The sequence below is a fragment of the Dromiciops gliroides genome, chromosome 3, assembly GCF_019393635.1.
Source record: "Dromiciops gliroides isolate mDroGli1 chromosome 3, mDroGli1.pri, whole genome shotgun sequence".
NCBI classification, from domain to species: domain Eukaryota; kingdom Metazoa; phylum Chordata; class Mammalia; order Microbiotheria; family Microbiotheriidae; genus Dromiciops; species Dromiciops gliroides.
The window spans coordinates 463,695,530-463,715,128 of NC_057863.1; the positions used below are offsets into that span (position 1 = coordinate 463,695,530).

Genomic DNA, 19,599 nt, shown 5'->3' on the forward strand with positions numbered 1-19,599 from the left:
GTCCTTTAATATGATTATATTAGCTATGTCAATAATCTTCCTCCCCACCGTAATATCATCCTCACCGTCACTTTGTCTCATTGCTTTTCAGTTCTTTGTTTCCTTTATCACCCTTCTCCCTTTCGATCTACAATTTTTTCCTGCTTTCCTAAATTTGATCAGAAACAAAGAGAGAAAATAATCTCCTTTAATACCCTCTTCTCTAAACACAACAAACAAAAAATATCTACATTAACCTGACAAAATAAGCAGAGTTGGCAGGATTAGTCAATATGATGGAATAAAAGTTCACTGTGAAGGGATGGGGAACTAAGGGGTAAAAGTCATTATTTGAGAATAATGAAAACTTTATGAACCTAAAAGGTAAGAAAATTATTTTATAGATCTCATTGATTTCAAAGAATTGTTGGAGCTCTCTACAGAGAGGAGTCTAATTACCTTGGAAAAGTAGCAAATATATTTTGCTAAATTATTTACTCCCTGAGGGCAGGGATGCATCCTGGTATATAGTATAGTATTTTAGTCATAGGAGGTGTCCATTGAATATCTGTTAAATATGTTGCTAAATATCTAAATTATAGTAATAAAACATATATTCTACAACCACAAAACAATACATTAATGAGGGAAAATTAAAGCCCATATTGAAAAATGGTTAATTGTAATTTAATAATCAGAACAGAGGGGCAGCTAGGTGGTGCAATGGATAGAGCACTGGCCCTGGAGTCAGGAGTACCTGAGTCCAAATCCGGCCTCAGACACTTAACACTTAGTAGCTATGTGACCCTGGGCAAGTCACTTAACCCCAATTGCCTCACTTAAAAAAAATAATCAGAACAGAACAGTTTCAACATTCCTATAGTCATGGGATGTGAAGAGTGAAAGGAAGCCAACAGAAAATACTTTCTCAACAAACAAGATAAGCGAATGCTGCTAAAAAATTACCTACTTAAAAAAAGTCATTGTGAAATTAAAAAAAAAATAGAATGCCCAAAGAGTCTCAATAAAAGAGTAAGAGTAGCTAAAGTTATAATAGTTCAAATGTAAGAAGATGTATTTAAAGGAAAATTAAAGAACTTTTTAAGGATACAGAAGGAAATAGAAAAAATTAAAGAAGAGGTAGAAACCAAATATTGCTCAAATGACTGTTATGTTCATCATCTTATTGGAGCTTTCTCTAGGGTCAGGGATAGAGACTGGATCTCAGATTTCATTGTTATAAATATCCCTTAGTAAGGGGCTCCCTCTATAAATACAGGTCAATGATCGCCTCAAGCACTTGAAAAGTTAAATTACTTCTGTAAGATCACACAGCCAATATGGGAAAGAAGTTACTCATGAACCTAGGTCTTCTGCGTCTGGGTTTCTAACCACCATGTAAAGCTATCTCAAAAGAAAAATAAAACAAAAATATATTATGAAATTAGAAAGAAATATAAGTTGAATAAATAGAACTTTGGACCTTGTTAGAAGTTAATTTTGATATTTTGATTATATAAGCAAATTAGTCCAACCACTAGACTTGTCAGCAAAAGTGGTAAAATGATGAAAACCTTTCCAATGATCATTATTCTGAAAGGTCACAGCAACCTGAGGAAATACAATTATAGATGATAGATAATGTTGATATAGAGTCAAGCTAATGGCTTAACTAAAGACACTGGCTGAGTAGGTATAAAGATCTGATTTCTCAATTGATCTTCTAACTTACTGGAACCTGAGATGAGCTAAAGTAAGTATATTGCAAATTATAAAATTACAATAACTTAATAGAGCATATAAGGTATTTATTTACTCTAGGTAATGATGACCATCAGAGAAAAAAATTACTAAGACAAATGGAGTATTATGTTATAAGATTAAAATGACATGCAGTAACTCTCAATTAACCAAGACTAGCTTGAGTGATTTGCAGTCCATTTCTTGCTAATTTTCTTTCACTAGTAAAGTAAGCAAGAACATATGAATAGTGTTTGTTTCCTTTCAATTGCTAATCATAATCACATTTGTCAGTTTCTTGGATACCTACATATAAATAGAATATAGTCCAGCAGGAAGTACAAATGAAAAAAAAAAAACCTGAGAGATCTTAGCACAATCTAGGTTTACCTTACACTGGAAAGGTTTAAAAAAATAATAATAATTGCACAGAAGCAGAAAAAACTTTCCAGTTCTTTCTGAACAGAGTACTTTCATTATTCTTTCTAGAGTGCTGCTAATTTTCAGACAATTTGACTCATTATGAAATATAGAGATGAATCGCACCATACACATGTTTAGTTAGATATAAACTCAGAAGGCCTAGATTGTAATCATAAAATATTGAGGTCTTAAAATAACTATAAAAGATAAGTTTATGTCCTGACCCTTAAATGATTTGTGAATACTTTTCTATTATAGAATTCGAAGAAAAAAATTGGGTGAGCAAGTTTGCTATATCTTTGGGGTTTTTAAATAGCTAAGCCTAGGGGGCAGCTACTTGGCGCAGTGGATAAAGCACCAGCCCTGGATTCAGCAGGACCTGAGTTCAAATCCAGTCTCAGACACTTGGCACTTACTAGCTGTGTGACCGTGGGCAAGTCACTTAACCCACATTAACCCCACACCCCCCAAAAAATAGCTGAGCCCTGAGGAACCTGGGGATATCAGAAGTTGACCAGAATTTTGGAGCATCTATATGCTTATTACAAGAAGGCATCAAGGATGTAGATGGTGTTTTGCTCTCCTTACTCTACCCTCTGCACCATCACCATGTCATCAGAGCTACTGGACCTATAGGAGAGACTGCATGTAGCTAGGAGAAGGGGCATACCATGCATACAGAAACCCAAACTAAGAACTCTCTAAGTAGAAAAGACAGTAGAACTATACAGAAGAGTTAAGATCCAAGGAACCCAATTGAGATACTGCACCAAAGGGAGCTACATGAGGATGTTACAAAGTGAGAAAATACATCCTAGCCCCTTTGCCAAATATGTATTCTAAAGGTTTGCTTCACTACCGATATGTTTAAAGTTTCAACCCCCTCTTACTATGGAGATGTGTATATTTATGGCAAAATATGCCTCAAGTTTAAGGGATAGATGCTTTTGTACCTGCTGTTTTAAGTACATCATCTTGGGTAAATGTCTTTGCTATGTGCTAATTGTATCTGTAGGCTAATTGTTAATGGGAAGCATACTGGTATGGGCTTATGAACTACAGTAATATGAGTAGCCATCCACGTGGGAACTCTAGAACCCAAAGTAGTAGTCACACGCTGCACTGCTGTCCCCACTGTGTAAGTGTGAGTTATGTGAATACCCCAGTGGAAGATGTTGAGAGTTGTCCAATAGGAAGGGAAAAGTAAAACAACTCTAGTTTTTAACCAAATTATAAATTTCCCAGTTCACCCAGTAAAGCAAAATTCATCTCAATCTTATGAATTAAGGTGTAAAGATATTAAACTGTCAACAGGAATACATAATTAAAGTTGGGTAAGCAGAACATGGCATCAACAAAATAATAGGGACCAACACTTAAGAATGATTTCAGACTCTATAGAATATTGACAGCTTAAAAAAATTGATGAAATCTCTCCTCATTTTCATTAATGCATAGTTTCTAAAACTGTAATTAGGTGCCCAAATGAAGATATATTCTTAACATTTATCTTTAAAATATTGAGTTTTTTTCAAGAAATTTAAGCTGAGTTGAGTGACTAAAACAGAATTTAGAAATCTTTACATACTTTTTATACTAGTTAAACTCTGATATAGCATACAAGTTTACAGAGTTTAAATAGCATGTGTTCATTTTTAGAGTATTAATTCAAACAAAAAGTCAGGTGTACTTTTTCCTTTCAATAAATGATATATGTGATGATTAATATTCCTCAGTTTGTCTTACTATTTTAGATGTAGAAACAAGGTTCAATTAAGATAATAAGAAAGTAAGCTTAAATCTCTCACTAACACCACCACCAAAAAAAACTTAGTCCCTAAATAAGAAATTCAGGCTTATCAAATTCTTTTTGTCATCTAAGTTTAAAAAAGGAGAGAGGTTGCCAATCTGACATTTTAAAAGATTCTCATTATCACAGGCTCCCTGATGGCCTCATGCAAAACAATAAAAGTACATACCTTAGATATTCTAATGTGGGAGATGAAAATTAATCAGTTGATAAAAAATAGGCAGAATATAAATATTGTACACAGTATCATTCCCTAAGTTGGACACATACAGTAAAACATTAAAATTTCTAATGAATGTTTCTTTAGAATGTCAAAAATAATCCCAAGTTTAACTCATATTCCAGATCACTACATTCATTAATAATAAACACTTGGTAAACTATAAACAGGTGTGCTGGTGACATCCAGTACCTTGAATTCAACTCTCAGTTGTCATTCTTTGGAATTATGAAACCATAAACCACAAGAGAACAATAAAATATTTATCTGACATCTGTTCTCTAAGCTGTGATAACATACTATTATTTGAACAAATAAACTAAAAGCAACTTGAGATTTACCTCAAAAAGTTTCAATGAATAAAACACATCTAAAAAGTATTTGATCAAGAGTGGGAAAACAGATCAATGGCTGGCCTTGGAATTAGGAAAATCAGAGGTCAAGTTACACCTCTGATATTTATCATCTGTGGAAGGATAGACAAATCACTTAACCTCTTGGCTCTGCCCAGGCAACCCTCAGAGTACAAGTTACAGAGAAATTGCTCATCTTTAAGAGTGAAGGAATAGGACAGCTAAGTGGTGCAGTGGATAAAGCACTGGCCCTGGATTCAGGATGATCTGAGTTTAAATCTGGCCTCAGATACTTAATACTTCCTAGCTGTGCAACCCTGGGCAAGTCACTTAACCCTCATTGTCCAGTCAAAAAAACAAAAAGTGAACGGAGTTGCCATGCTGAGAATTCTCTAGAAATCATATATCTAGATCTATTTCTACTGTCAAAAGAAAATAATCTAGTTATGGTAAAAACTAAGTTATCTAATTTTTTAACTGTATTATTTCAAGGAATAAAACCCAAGTAGGAAATCCTATTTAAGAATTTTACAGAATTTAAATATCCCAAAAAGTAGAATCACAATTATAGATGTTATAGGGAAGTCTTTACTTATAAATTATTTTAATCCTTGTTTGTTTGTTTTTAATTTCTTTCCTGAAGCACAGGAAGCCTGGATGGACATCTAGTGGGAAGTGATACATGATCAAGGATCTTAAAGATTTGCACAAAGAAGCATTTGTTTGATTCTGCAACTCTTCATGTTTCCTTAATTCTGCTATATTCACAAGGAATCACCCTTTAAGACCTTGACACAATATATAGAGTGCAACTTCAAGGTCAATATTATCATCCCATTATATGTAATGAAATGGACAGGGAAAGTGACTGACCAGAGGGCAAGTGGCAAGTCATCCAGGCAGCTAGAATATAGAGTTGTATGAACAATAATCCTCACATCAAATGATGATCAGTATTTTGTGTTTGTAAGAGGTAAGTAAAAGAAGCAATTCTTTACATTTATGAAGAAATGATCAGTCTGGGTTCAGTGAATAAACCTGGAGATTATCATGTCTAGTAAGAAAAGGTAGGAGAGGGGGCAGCTATGTGGCTCAGTGGATAAAGCACTGGCCCTGGATTCAGGAGGACCTGAGTTCAAATATGACCTCAGACACTTGACACTAACTGTGTGTCACTTAACCCTCAGTGCCCCGCAAAAAAAAATGGTAGAAGAAGTAGTTTCTTTTAAGAAACACAGTGGTGCAGAGTAAAACTGAACTTCACTAATTCCTTGAGGATTCAGTATTCTTTCCTAGTGCTGGTGGAGTCCATCCATAAGAAAAAAGAATCACATGATTGTAGCTAATATCTCTTTGCTTTTGGGTGGTATCCAAACTGAAGAGAAAAAATATATCATTTCCTCTTCCCTCTTTGCAAAGAGCAATTTATTTCCAAAAACATTATATGAGATGTGATTTAATTACCAAGGACTTTGGATATTTTTTCCAGTCAGTGCTTAATATATTTTGAATCTATTGAGGATCGTTGCCCATTTGGAGCCACTATCTGGCTCCAAATTAAGCCAATCTCTACCCCATTGTACTTCAACACCAGCCATTTAATATGTGGGTTCCCAGCAAACATATTTTCAGTTTACCCACCTCAACCTTTTGCCTACTCTCATGCTTCATTAAAATAACATAAGGCATTAGTACATTGTTTTAGAAGAGACTTCAGCAATATGACACTTAATGTGTACTAATGTTTAAAAAAAACCTTCCCATTAAGGTTATATACATTAACATGTTTGAGAGCTTTTCAGGGACTATCAAGTATAAAACACAAAGGCAATTTTACATGGAGCTCAGGTACACATTAATTTGTATTTTTCTATCTCAAAGGAATAAAGCTATAGAGAACAGACTTATTTGCAGGATATTCCAGGTTTACATTTCAAAATGAAATATAAAACACCTTGTAAGGATCTGTATCAATTCTAAGCTCTTTAATTTCAATACATATATATATATGTATATATATATATAAATATATGTGTGTATGTGTATATATTATATATACATATATATGTGTGTACATACACACACTTCATCTTCATTAAGACATCCTAATTTCCTAAACAACATTCAACAGATGTTTTATTTAAATGCAAACAAGTAACATCATGACTTTCATTTATACTAACCATTTGAGACCCAGTGGGTTTTTTGGTCCAATTTTTGACAGGTGATGTAAAGTTCAAAAAAATTTGGAATAAATAAAATGTTGATATGGATACAATGATATTCTATCACATAGCTCTTTTTTTTACTCACCAGTTGTTTCCACAATGCCTTCTAGGATGACGACAATCTCGAACTGTTCAGCTTGCATGCTTCGCTGGGATAGGTCATAGAAGGGGCTTTTGGCATCGATCACGTGGCAAATTGTGAGGGGGGAAACAAGAAAAAGTTGATCTGCCCCTGTACTAAAACCTACATCCAGTTCAAGTTGGTCAAGGGGTAGGAACTCACCCTCAGGTGTCTGTCGAGACTAGACAAGCACACAGAAAAAGAGAAGAAATCACCACTAGTACAGCAATGTTCAAGACAGCCCAACAGCAATTCACATCATTGCCAACATTCTGCCCTATCAATCATCTGCAACAAAATCTGACTTTGTTATGGCAAATGGGTAGAAGCTCCATATTATTCATGTAGAGAATACATGCAATATTTGTGACATGATGGAATAGGGATTGGGTCTGGCTGGTGATTTCATTAATATTGGGAGCTCTGGGATGAGGAAACAGGGCTCTTTGCCAAAAAAGGTTGGCATCTTCTCTGCAGCTTAAAGACTTAGAGAGCTTCTTAGAGCAATGAGAGGTAAGTGACTTGCCCAAGTTCACACAGCCAGCATGTATTAGAAGTGGGACTTGGTAGAAAGGTTTTTGGTTTGGTTTGGTTTGGTTTTTGGAGGGGTTGCAATTAGATATATAACTCCCATGAAATATTTTAAAGCAATAAAGGTATTACATTATGAAAATGGTTCAGTAAAGTCAGACAAATCAAAAGTTTAAAATCACAAAAGAATATCAGAACAGTGGTTGGAAACCAAATTAATATAATGGAGGTTCTAACATGCTTGAAAATTAACAAAGTGATGAAAAATGATACATAGTAATGAAGAAATGAGATAAGATTTATTTTTTTCTTCAAAGTTGTTTTATGTACTTTGTGGTTCATCCAATATTTTTAAAAAATCACAGGTGCATTTTGTTAGGGGCTTTCAGGATAATTACAAACTTGCTTCAGAGGTTTTAAATTCACTATTTAAATATGATTAAAAATGAAATTCAGTTATGAAGATCTTTGCTCAATTGAAATATACTTAACCAAGACATGATTTTGATAGGGCTACATTATTTAAATTATTTAAAATAATTATGTCAATAACAATGGATTTCTATACGACAATCATTACAAAGTAAAGGAAGCTCCAGTGGGGGAAAAACTGTTTATGATGACAGATAGTCAAATCCCAAATGGAAAAATTTCATGGCAAGTCTAATAAAAATCAATGTAAACATAAAGCTGTCAGTAGACTTAAAATGGAAGGTACTGTCTCTTTGTTTCCATTCACTTTTCATTTCATTTTTTACTTCTGATATTAAGAGGAAGAGAAGGGAGCTTGACAAAAGACAGGAACTTTTGTTTAGTTACTGAGAAATGAAGATGGCCAAGAGGTAGGACAGATATGGTAATGGCTATTTTTTAAAAGTTTTTAAGTTTTTCAGGCCCAACTAACTTTGAAGCCTTTTGGGGGCGGGCATGAGGGTGGGAGGGTACACAGCCGAATTAGTGGACAGGATAGTAGTAAGAATATTTTTCTCTTGAGTTAAGACTCAAAGGATGTAATGTATCATCTAGATGTCCAAATGCCTCCCTCTCCATCACACATGATCAAAAAAAATTTGAAAATTTAAGAAATGTGACTTAATAAGAACTAATCTTAGAAACATATTAGGGTTTCAAACGGTGGTGGCCTGCACTGGCAGAGAGCATTGGAATCAACATGGGCCATAAATGAACTTCAGTGCTCTAATATAGTGTGAATGTTGTGAACATTAATAGTAGATAGCACAGTTGTAAGGGAAGGTCCTAAAGAAATCAATTAGGTTTACCTAATTAGCCTTTGTCATTCAATAACTAGACTGAAGCAACAAAGAATGAATGATTAAGAATAAAAACCTATGACAAACCTGCTTGTCCAGAAAGTATAGCTGCATCCTTCAATTTTTTAAAAATAGACTTGTTCATGTTGTGACTTTTGAAATTCACCAATTCTTTATGCCTCAATTTTCATAAAATTTGCATTAGCAAAATATTTTTTCTATAAAATAGTCTGACCTACTAAAAACAGGTGCTATACAAACACAAGGCATTGTTATTATTACTAGTGGTAAAAGGCAACTTCATTATAGATACCGATATTCACTTCCACATTACGTTTGATAAAGGTAGGTGCCATGGATAATCAAAAAAGTATTTGCTATTTTATTTTGGAATGTCTGTCTCTCCCCCTTCAATAAAATTTATTTTTCTAATGTTATTTTTGCTGAAACTAACATCATAATTAATTTTTATTCCCTGAACACCCACCAATTGAAGGCATGCAGAGGTAAAGATTCATTCAGTGTGCTATGTGACAGAAGGAAGCAAAACCTTTAAAATAGTGAATTTGGGATTAAGAACAGTCCAGAAGTAGCAGGTTCACTTTTCAGCTGTAGAGCTTAAAAGCTTAGTTCTCAGCTTTTGGCTTTAGTTGCTTGACCATGCAGCAAGTAACCTTATTTCTATGAGCTTCAATTTCTTCATCTAATAAAATGCAGATAATAGCACTCACACTGCCTCCAACTCAGAAGGATATTATGAGGAGGAAATCACCATATAAATGCAAATGCTGGTTGTTATTAGATAAGTAGAAATTTAGAATTTAGGGAAGCTAGGGTTGACTACATAGAAAATTATAGGGCTCCAGAAAGACCCTTTTCCTGAAAGCCCTATTCTCTTAAGAGTATATCTGGTCCCTCAGAATATTCCTGATCTTCAATCCATGTCGTTGTGAACAACATTATTATCCATCATGTACAAAACTTTAAAAATTGCAATAACACTTCATTTATCTGGTATCATTGGATAGTGAAATGTTGCAAAAAGGGAAAAAATAAAATAAATGAAGGAGTTGGTCTTGTTGATCCCTAATGTCCTTCTAGCTTTAAGTTTGTGATACTATAACTAGTATTTTTGTTTTGTTTTGTTTTTTTCAATTGAGTCATTCCCCAGCTTTTTAAAACAGATGATGTAGAACATCATGGAATCCCATTTATCTGTTAAGAATATTGAAAAATTCTTCCATTACCTATAGGATAAAAGAAAAACTTTTCCATCTAGCATTTCCTATCCTCCACAATCCACCTTTTCTACCTATCAATCTACATTTTTTACCCTATCTCACACTACCTATATGTTCATAAATCTAAAGCCAGAAGAAATCATCAGGTCCAATGTCCTGATTTTACAGATGAGAAAACTAAGACTAAGGGACATAATAAAAGTTAAGGTTACAAAAGGTCAAAGACAGGATTTTAACCCAAATGCTCTGATCTCAAATCAGCAGGTTTTCCTTCCACAACATTCATTCTATATTCCATTCAAAATAAATTTCTCTAATTTTGCCCTGACTTCTCCTGCTTCTATGTTTTTGTGTACATCATGTAGCATTCCTAATATGAACTCAGTTCTCATTTGACTTGTTGAAATCCCTCCTTTCCTTCAAGCCTTGAAGGAATTTCTCCATGAAGCCTTCTCCAATTGCCCTCAACTGAAAGTAATCCCTCTTGTGGTCTGGATATTGTACTCATTGTCTTCATTTTTATTGGCTTAACTTCCTTAGTGCTCATGACATTCTACCTTGTCTATTACTCATGTGCATTTTTATTTTTCCTATTAGAGTATAAATTCTTTGAGGGCAAAGATTATGTTATTTTTACAAATCTTGTATCTTAGGTACTTAATGCAATGCCCTGCTTAACCTTTTTTTTTTCATCAAAGACATCATTTTAAACACCTATTATTTTCCTATGCACTCATACCTTATTTTTAGTTTGGCTATTTCCTCTCTTGTTATCAGGCTGTCAAATCTGCTTATTATAAGATTAGTCTCTCCTTACTTTTTACTTGCTTACTTCAGTAGAGGAAGTCAAGCATATTAAGAATAGTTTATTTAGACAATCGAGCTTATTAAGAATTGTACTAAGAAAGGACCAATGAAGTTCTGATTGAAGGAATTAAGTGTACAGCTTTAGCACAGGGGATTTTAAGGGTCTCTTCTGTTGCTAAGACTCACGCCTTGGTTTGGGTTTATATTCAATGGACTTAAATTGCCAAATAAATGTGGTGTTATTTCTCATGGATTTAAGTCAAGGATCACACATCTATGTTAATGATACAAACACCAATATAACATTGTAAAACTTGGTGAGAAACATATACATTCCCTTTAATGCCAATAAAACTCATTCCAGATGATTTTAATTCTGCTTCCCTATCACCCTCATTTAAACAGACTAATTTGAGCCAGCAAGAGTAAACTTCATTTTTATCTTACCTATTTTCTAACAATTGAATAAAAATGTGCATATATATATGTATGTATGTATATATATATATATATATATATATATATATATATATATGATAAAGGGAAGGGGAATAAGATGCTTTTATTTTTATAAAAAGTTTATGATAGGGGCGGCTAGGTGGCACAGTGGATAAAGCACCATCCCTGGATTCAGGAGTTCCTGAGTTCAAATCAGGCCTCAGACACTTGACACTTACTGGCTGTGTGACCCTGGGCAAGTCACTTAACCCCATTGCCCCATTTAAAAAAAAAGTTTATGATACAGAATTTTTGCATCAGCATAAAAATAATTTCTACCACTATGCAATTATTTGTATTACTCTGCAACAACCCTTTAATTTTCCTAGTGACCCAACATTTACCAAATCTCAAAGAATACTTTCCTTTACTTTATTATAAACAAAACTATTCCAAATAAACTAATATTAGAATAAATGTGAAAGCCAGTGATGTTAATGTTAACTTCTACTTTCTTATGTGAGCTATTTTATGCCTTATAGTAAAGATGCCAATGAATTACTGCTATGCTATCTTATTTTTGGAGCTTTATTGACTCACCAAATTGAAAAGATAAAGAGAATTTTAAAATGAAGCAATAATGTTTATTTTTGTGTACTCTAGGACTATCATGATAAAAGTACTAAAATAACTGGTGGAAAAGTTAGAAAATTCAGTACTTACAATGCTATACAACCAGGTTTTTTATATTTTTCACTCAGTGGACTAGCTAAAGGCATGTAGATTCAGCATGGGATTGAAAGAGAGGTTTTATGATATAAATTTGTGACCTTGCAAGTTCTAAGACTTCATAAAAATATTTGATTAATTAAAAATCAATAGAGTAACTGGCTCACACAGGATTATAAATCATGGAATGTTAAATCTGAAAGAGACCTCAGAATTAATCAGGTTCAGTCCTCTCCTAACATAGAGGTGATGATTTGTGGTCTTCTAAGTAGATATTCTTACACCTGGGACCTTAACCCATGTTTTCAGTGTTCTTTACACTATAGCTTGCTCCTGCCAACATACCATAATGAATTTTGTTTACAAGTCTAATTTCCAGTGATATGTTTACAGATAGCTTGCATAAATAGGGGGGGGGGGAAATACAAGCATTTATTTTTTTTCATGAAACTTACTGTTTTATTTTTGCATATCTGGAATGATTATGGCAATAATTGGATTCTATCCATCAGGAATAACTGCACAAATTGCCAGGGGATGATGGGAATTTAATTCTTTAAGGTATTTATCATTAAGACCTTAAAAATGACTTTTTGGTACAATTTCTTAAATTTTCCAATAAAAGTCATTGCCACTTAGTTACTGGTATACCCACATTTTATTTTATGTGTAGGCCCATGTGCTAATATTAACTTAGAATCACTCTTTAATGTAATCATATATTAAATTGCAATGAACACAGCCCATAAAATAAGTCAACACTTTGAGCTTTCAAAGAGGCAACAAAACATATAAATGAATTCATGCCATCAGGCCTCCATCAGGATAAAACAAGGGCACCACAATATAGACAATATTGGAGGCAACCCAAATGATAGCTTTGTTTAACCCTTCATTTTAGAAACTAAAACAGATATAGTAAATAAGTGCTATGAGGAAAACAGCAAAATTAAAGGGAGATAAGCCTCACCCTTGCTTTTCTTTTGCTTTTCTTTTGGAGACCACATGACAATGAATCAATCCATGCTCAGTCTGCAAGACCACACTCTGTCATAGTATCTGTTCCTCTAAGGGTTCTGGTTACCCAGCTTTTGCCAATAAACAAATCTCTGAAATATATTATTTCTGTTCATACAGACTTCCATTTAAAAATGCAATTTTTAATTTAAATTAACATTTGGCATAATGTAAAGTAAATTAGGAATTTGCTGCCTTCCCAACCCTTGCCCCATTTCTCCTATCACTCATCTATCCTGCTATACTGCAACTTTAATCTCATTACAACTGTTCGTCCCCTCCATAATAAATGTCAGGAACAGTACATCTCTTTACCTCATTCTATTTTATTCTCTGTGGATAGTCTTCCTCAGCTCACTAGCTGTCAGAATTGGTGGCCTGGGGATAGTAGAGAACAGTGGGCTAGAATGAAGGACAGAGGACTTACTACTCTTTCATTTGTCATTATACTTCCCTATGCTTAAATATTTAAAAGGTATAGGGTAAGGAGGGAAAAGGAACTACATTAGGCTGGAATTTAAGAATAAGCAATAGAGTTAAGAATAGAGACCAAAACATAGTAGGGCAAGGACCAGGATGAGTAAGAATCAAGATTTGCTGTGCCAATAAGATTGAGAGCAGATATGGCACTAGGGTGGCAGCAAGAAGAAAATACACGCAAAAAAACCTGAAGTGTATTATTTAATTCTTTGGGGGCATATATGTGCACGGCATGTTACATGGCTGTGTGTATCTTTTATTTGTTTATGCTGAGAATACGATACATACATTTTCCACTGAAGGAAATACTACAGGTCCCAAGTCAAATGTGGATATTTAATATATTAACCTCAGCAAATAATCTGTACTTAATAATCTTACTTCCATATACTTGAAAATATATACCATTTATTGTGATGTTCCAAAGGCCACATGCAATTTCAGAGAAAATAACACCTTAAATTGTATAGGTATATTTTAAATAATATAACAGGAAGGTTCAGTTCTCTTTCTTTCTTACCACATCATCCTGCTGACTAAATAGAACTCCACTCCTGCTGCTCAACCTATGCCTTTCTCTTTTTTTTTCCTTCCTTCCTCTTTCACTCTTAGCTTTTGTTGTGGAACTAGGGATATTTATTTCTATTCTTTCTGCTCACACTTTATGATTAAGAGTACAAGGTTCAGGCTTTGCTCATATCTACTTTGGAAAAGCCATTTCAAAAACAGCTTCCAATTTAAACATAGAATCTTGACATTTTTATGCACACATGTCCGATTAATGAGAATGAATCCTGATCAAATAAGAATCAACCTATCCTAAGTAGATAGTGTAACTTCTTAGAGAATTCAAGATCAGGTCATTGCTGAATCCCTCCCTCAGGGTCCTTGATCATTAAACAATATTATTTTTATTGATAATTTGAATGATGATGCCCTGGTATGGTCAACCAATCTAAAGTAAAGTTAAATTCTCTCAGGATAGTAAAAGAAAAATAGAATGACTCCACTTGTGATAAACTGAAGAAAATGATGTATCAAATACAACATGAATTTGTGTAAGGACAAAAAAAAACCCCTGTTATTAAGGGTAGGGCATTAAGATAATAATCCAGGAGTGGATTATGAATCACAAAGTGAATGAGTTAGCCATTATTTCAAAGACTAGCAAGATATTAGAATCATAAAAGAAGGTATATGATATAGAAATGCCAGAAAAATCATCAGCTGACCTGATTAAACTGAAACTGTTTAACTTGATAGTCTTGTAGATTTCTAAATGTGGGACCATAAAGAGCTCTGGCTTTAGAGTTAGAAAAGCTGGGCTTGAATTTCGACTCTGCCACTTACTCTCTGTTTGACTCTGCAAATCACTTAATCTCTATGTGTTTCACTTTTCTCATCTGTAACATCAGGGGATGGACTAGATGACCTCCAAAGTCTCTTACAGCTTCAAATCTTTGATCTACTGAATGACTTTCAAGATGTACATCTGCTAAAGACTGAAACAAGTTACCAAAGAAGGGCACTGAAATTACTCTCCTTGTAATCATTAATAATGCAACAACCATTAGAATTGATAGCTTGAGGTGTTGCCTTGGTCTTAAAAGACTTGACTATGAGATCATATGAGATTCTTTAGTTTCAACACAAAAAATACTAATAGTCCAAATACTTTTCACCAAACAGGTGCATTTTTTCTTGCTGTAGTCCCTTCATAAAAGTTTCTTTTTAAAACTTCCAGTAACTGTTTAAATTCACATGGTTTAGTTTCCACCTTGCCCTTTGCTGGGGCAACTGGGGAGGGCTTTAACTGAAAAATAATTTTAATTTTATATCATTTGTACGATTAAGTGTAGATGACTACTATGAATTACCAGACTAACCCTTTTTTTAAGCATATGTTTTCAGATATAGTAAAGCAGACTGCTCCAGATAATTAAATGAAAGGCCTACATTTGAAGGGGTGGAAAATACATTGTTATCCTTGGAATAAATGAAAACATTTTTGGGAAAATTGAAAAAGTAAAGAAATAAACAAAAAGGGAAGGAGAGTTGAAATTAGCTTCCATGAATACCTAGGGTAGGTAAAGGTATCAGAGGAAGGAAAAATTTAGCTAACATCAAGGACACATAGTTATCACATAAATAACTATATTGCTTTCATCGCTTTCTAAGCTGCATCTTTTCTTTTCAAATTAAAAGTAAAAACTAATACACATTTCTAAAAAGAGGTTCAAAGTTGGGCGTAAACTTTAATATAACGTTAGGTCATACTTAGACTATAATTCACTGCTTGAGTCTTTATGGAACAAATGTTGACCTAAATTATACGTAAATATTTAGTGTGGTATATTTTTAAAATGCACTTGGTCCATAAAGGCCACTTTCCCAGTATAGCTTTGAGAAAATTAGCCCAATAACTGACAACTACCTTATTAAAGCACAAGTCCACTTTGAATTCTGAGGGGAAAATGTTATCCCATTTTAATAAAATCTAAGACTAACTTAGGATTTTTCAGATTGTGTGTAAATTAGGGCAATTACAGTAAACACTGACCTCAAATGAACTACTATAATTGGCTGGGTGAAATGCTGTCATTGAGGTCACCATTTCAGTAGACATACTTTCCATAATTCTGCTAACAAAATTCATTTCCTATGTAATTTTTTCCTTCTTCTGTGTAACTGTTATATCTCCCCCATTCCTCAGCATCGCAACATTTGAAAGGATATAAAAAGAATATTGTAAATGAATTTTAACCACTGAATTATATGACCTTGTATTTATATAGCACCTTGCTCCAAGTTACTCAAAATACTTAAACATTAGGTTCTCAAGCAAGGCACCACTAATAGACTTTAGACCTTGGTGATCTAAGCAGAGTTGCCTAAGGTCATAGATGCCTTCAAAAAGAACAAACTTCTATTTGAGGAAGCAGAAATAAGCAATAAACTGACCATATATGTATTTCAGTTTATTGCTTACTTTCAAAAAACTTATATGTATGGAAGAAAATAGATCTATTAATGATCTTCCAAATCCCTCTCCAAAAGTCATTTTCTAAGTATAGAAATTTGTTTTTACAAAATGTTTAAATATAATTATTTTGAAAAAAAACTGGGTACTGTCCATAAATGTTTAACAACCATTTTTCATTTCAGTGAGGCCCAAATAAGACAGAACTGTGCTTCAACTATTGAAAAGGAGGCTTAGGTGGCATATAAAACAAAATTATTGCCTTAAAAGTGAAATATGTTAAACATTACTCATTTTAGTCCAGTGCAAAGTGTTAGACTCCTCTCTGGAGTTCTTTAATAGAAGAGTCCCATCCTCTGCCTGGGGATTATCTTATCATCAGGTCCTGCATAAAGTAAAGGAATCAAAAGACATGGCCACTCAAGAGATTATCTATGATTCTTTTTTTGAGAGTGTATAGAGATAAGTATATTATTAATATAAATGTTTATATGTATATTATACACATACATAGGTCAAATCAACTTAAAATATAAAATTAGAAAGAAGGCATTCCTATATTTAAAAAAGGTCCAAAAGACACAGGAAGTGGCTCACTTATTCAAGAAATAATCAATAAAGCAAAATTTCAAAGCAATTAAAAATGTGGACAAGCCCTCGAGCATAGCCAGAACTTTAGCACATTTTAATGAGCAATATAGATGATGTAACTTTTATATATTACAATTAAAGTTACTCCGAAAATATTTTTTCCACATTCACTAGGTGAGCTTTGGCTAACGATTGTAGAGATATAGGAAAAACGATTATATCCTTAGGTAAGGGTAGGTATTTAGTGTGGTAATCTTTTAAGGCTCGGTCTCAAATTAAGTGATTAATACTTTTTTTTTATTATACTTAGTTCTGAAACTGGCTTCAGCTGACCATATTTTTTATGAAATATTTTACTCAGGCTCATCTATCTTTTTCAATTCTGTCATATTTGAGAACTTCCTAAAGCTAAACCCTTTTGGAAACAATGAATTAAAAATCACTCCCATAGGCTAAATTGATTTGAATTCTAGTGTTCCAGATCCTAATTGGGTGACTCTGCCATAAAAGGACATCTGTGACTCTTATTTGCTTTAGTGCCCTCTAAAGACAAGATGGACATGGTCATAATCACTCCATATGCAATTTATTTTAGTCATTTATGCTGCTGATGTTAGGAAGCCTTCTTTAATCGATTTAGAAAAGCTTCAAGTACAAACTGTAATTGACAATTGCTTCATAGAACCAGTCAATTTAAAACCTACTTAACAGAAGCGCTGTTGTGAAGTGGGTCGTCCAGATTTCAAAAAAGTCAATTTTCCTCCCAGAACTTCTAAAACTTAAAATCGAGACGGGAAAAAAGCTAACTCAGGTCTAGGTGTGACTTCTCTTTATCACTATGCTGATACTATCTACTGAGCTGGAGTGGGTTAACTGAATTAAAAGATCCAAAGGCTTTGCAGGGTTGGGTTTTGGGGGGGGGGCAAAGGGCAGAAGAAGGGATTTTTTTTTTTACCCTTTTCAGGAAAACAAGATAAAAAAGTTTCTGTTTTCCTTTTTAAGGAATGTTACATCAATACGAGTTTTTCAAAAATAAAAGATATTCAGTTTAACATTTCAAATTTAGTGGGACAAGGTATAAAAAACAAACCCAAAGTGTTGTGAAAGTCAACAAGGAAAGGGAGAAAGGAAAAACAAACAAACAAAATAAAACAAAAACCAAGCACACAATTACCCCCCAAAACATGCTCTTGATAAGTGTTACTATTCCAGAAAGGGACACAAACGCCCAATGTGATAAATTTAGCTAAAGGTGTGAGAGGCAGCGAAATGAGGAATGAATTAAGCACCCGCACTAGCTTTCCTAGGACAGAAAGTGAGTTTACCTGTTGGGATTGCGAACCTAAAGTAAGACTTGAAGGGGAAATCTAAGCTCTCCTTTGCTGATTGTTCCAAGGGACAAGGGTGAGGGTGAGGATGAGGGTGAGAATTCAGCAAGGGAGTGGGAGGATAACTATCTGACTTACTTTGAGCAGCTTGCAGCGGATTTGAGCGGAGACCATGTGGCTGTTTCGCAGGTTGCCCACTCTGAACATGAGTGTCAGCTTCCCGTCCCTCATGGAGATCACCGAGTGCTCGCTGAACATAAGGGTCTCCGCCCGCTTCTTGGGCTGGGACATCTTAATGAACATGCAGCCGATCAGGAAAGCATCCACGATGGAGCCCAAGATCGATTGGAAGAGGAAGAGGATGATCCCCTCAGGGCACTTGTCGGTGATGTAGCGATAGCCATAGCCGATGGTGGCTTCGGTCTCGATGAAGAAGAGGAAAGCAGAGGGGAAGTTGTAGACATTGGCCACGCAGGGCGTGTAGTTGCCGACGTGGGCTTTGTTCAGGTCTCCCCGGGTGTAGGCGATCACCCACCACATGGACGCCATGAAGAGCCACGCCACGGTGTAGGTGAGGATGAAGATGAACAAGTTCCAGCGCCACTTAAGGTCCACCAGGGTGGTAAAGAGGTCGGAGAGGTAGCGGCTAGTCTCACTGCCCAGGTTGCCGTGCTGCACATTGCACCTCCCGTTCTTGTCCACGAACCGCTGCCGCTTCTTCCTGGGGACCAGCTGCTGCTGCTGCTGTTGCTGCTGCTGGGGCCCCTGGCCCTGCAAGCCCGCGCTGCTGGACGAGGTGGTCACTACCTGGTAATCGTCCCCAAATTTCCTGCGGAGCGCAGACATAATACGGGGGAGCGGGCCAGATTCAAAAAGGAAGGAGGCGCAGGAACGAAGCACTGCAAACCAATACCAACAACGCGGGGGGGGGGAATGAGAGGAGAAACAAATGGAGAGGAAAGGGAGGAGGGAGGACAGCCAAGCAGGTATCCTAGGTCTCTTAGCCTCCCTCTTTCTTTCCTCTTCAGGTACGATGCCTTGGCACCTCCCCTGGGACAAATTCCTTCTTTCTAATTTAAGTCCTAAAAGGGGGGGGGGGAGGGTGCTCTCCTACACTTAAGAGCAGGAGAAATCCAGGCAAGGACAGAGCCCAGTTTTACCTTTGTGCGATTAAAGCTCTTTTCTCCCTTCTTTCCTCCTCATTTCCCCTTACCTTCTACCTCTTTTCTTCACTTCTCCCTCCTTTCAGCTGCACCCGCAAGTTGCAATAAAAACAAAACATTAAAAAAATAAATAAATAACCTACTCCCAC

The 19,599-nt window shown here is 35.1% G+C and overlaps 1 protein-coding gene across 2 annotated transcripts in view; it reads right to left on the reverse strand.

Moving 5' to 3' along the window:
* KCNJ3 (potassium inwardly rectifying channel subfamily J member 3) overlaps nucleotides 1-19,234 on the reverse strand; it is a 236,367-nt gene extending 217,133 nt beyond the window's left edge. Inside the window, exons 1-2 of one of the 2 annotated variants that reach the window (XM_043993100.1) lie at nucleotides 18,426-19,231; nucleotides 6,839-7,055 (exon numbers count right to left, since the gene is read on the reverse strand). In XM_043993100.1, the coding sequence (XP_043849035.1) occupies nucleotides 6,839-7,055; nucleotides 18,426-19,133 (925 nt within the window). In that variant the 5' untranslated portion in view covers nucleotides 19,134-19,231. Of the gene's footprint in view, nucleotides 1-6,838; nucleotides 7,056-18,425 lie in introns of both variants that reach the window. The other variant, XM_043993101.1, reaches the window with a different exon arrangement.
* Nucleotides 19,235-19,599: the final 365 nt, after the last annotated feature.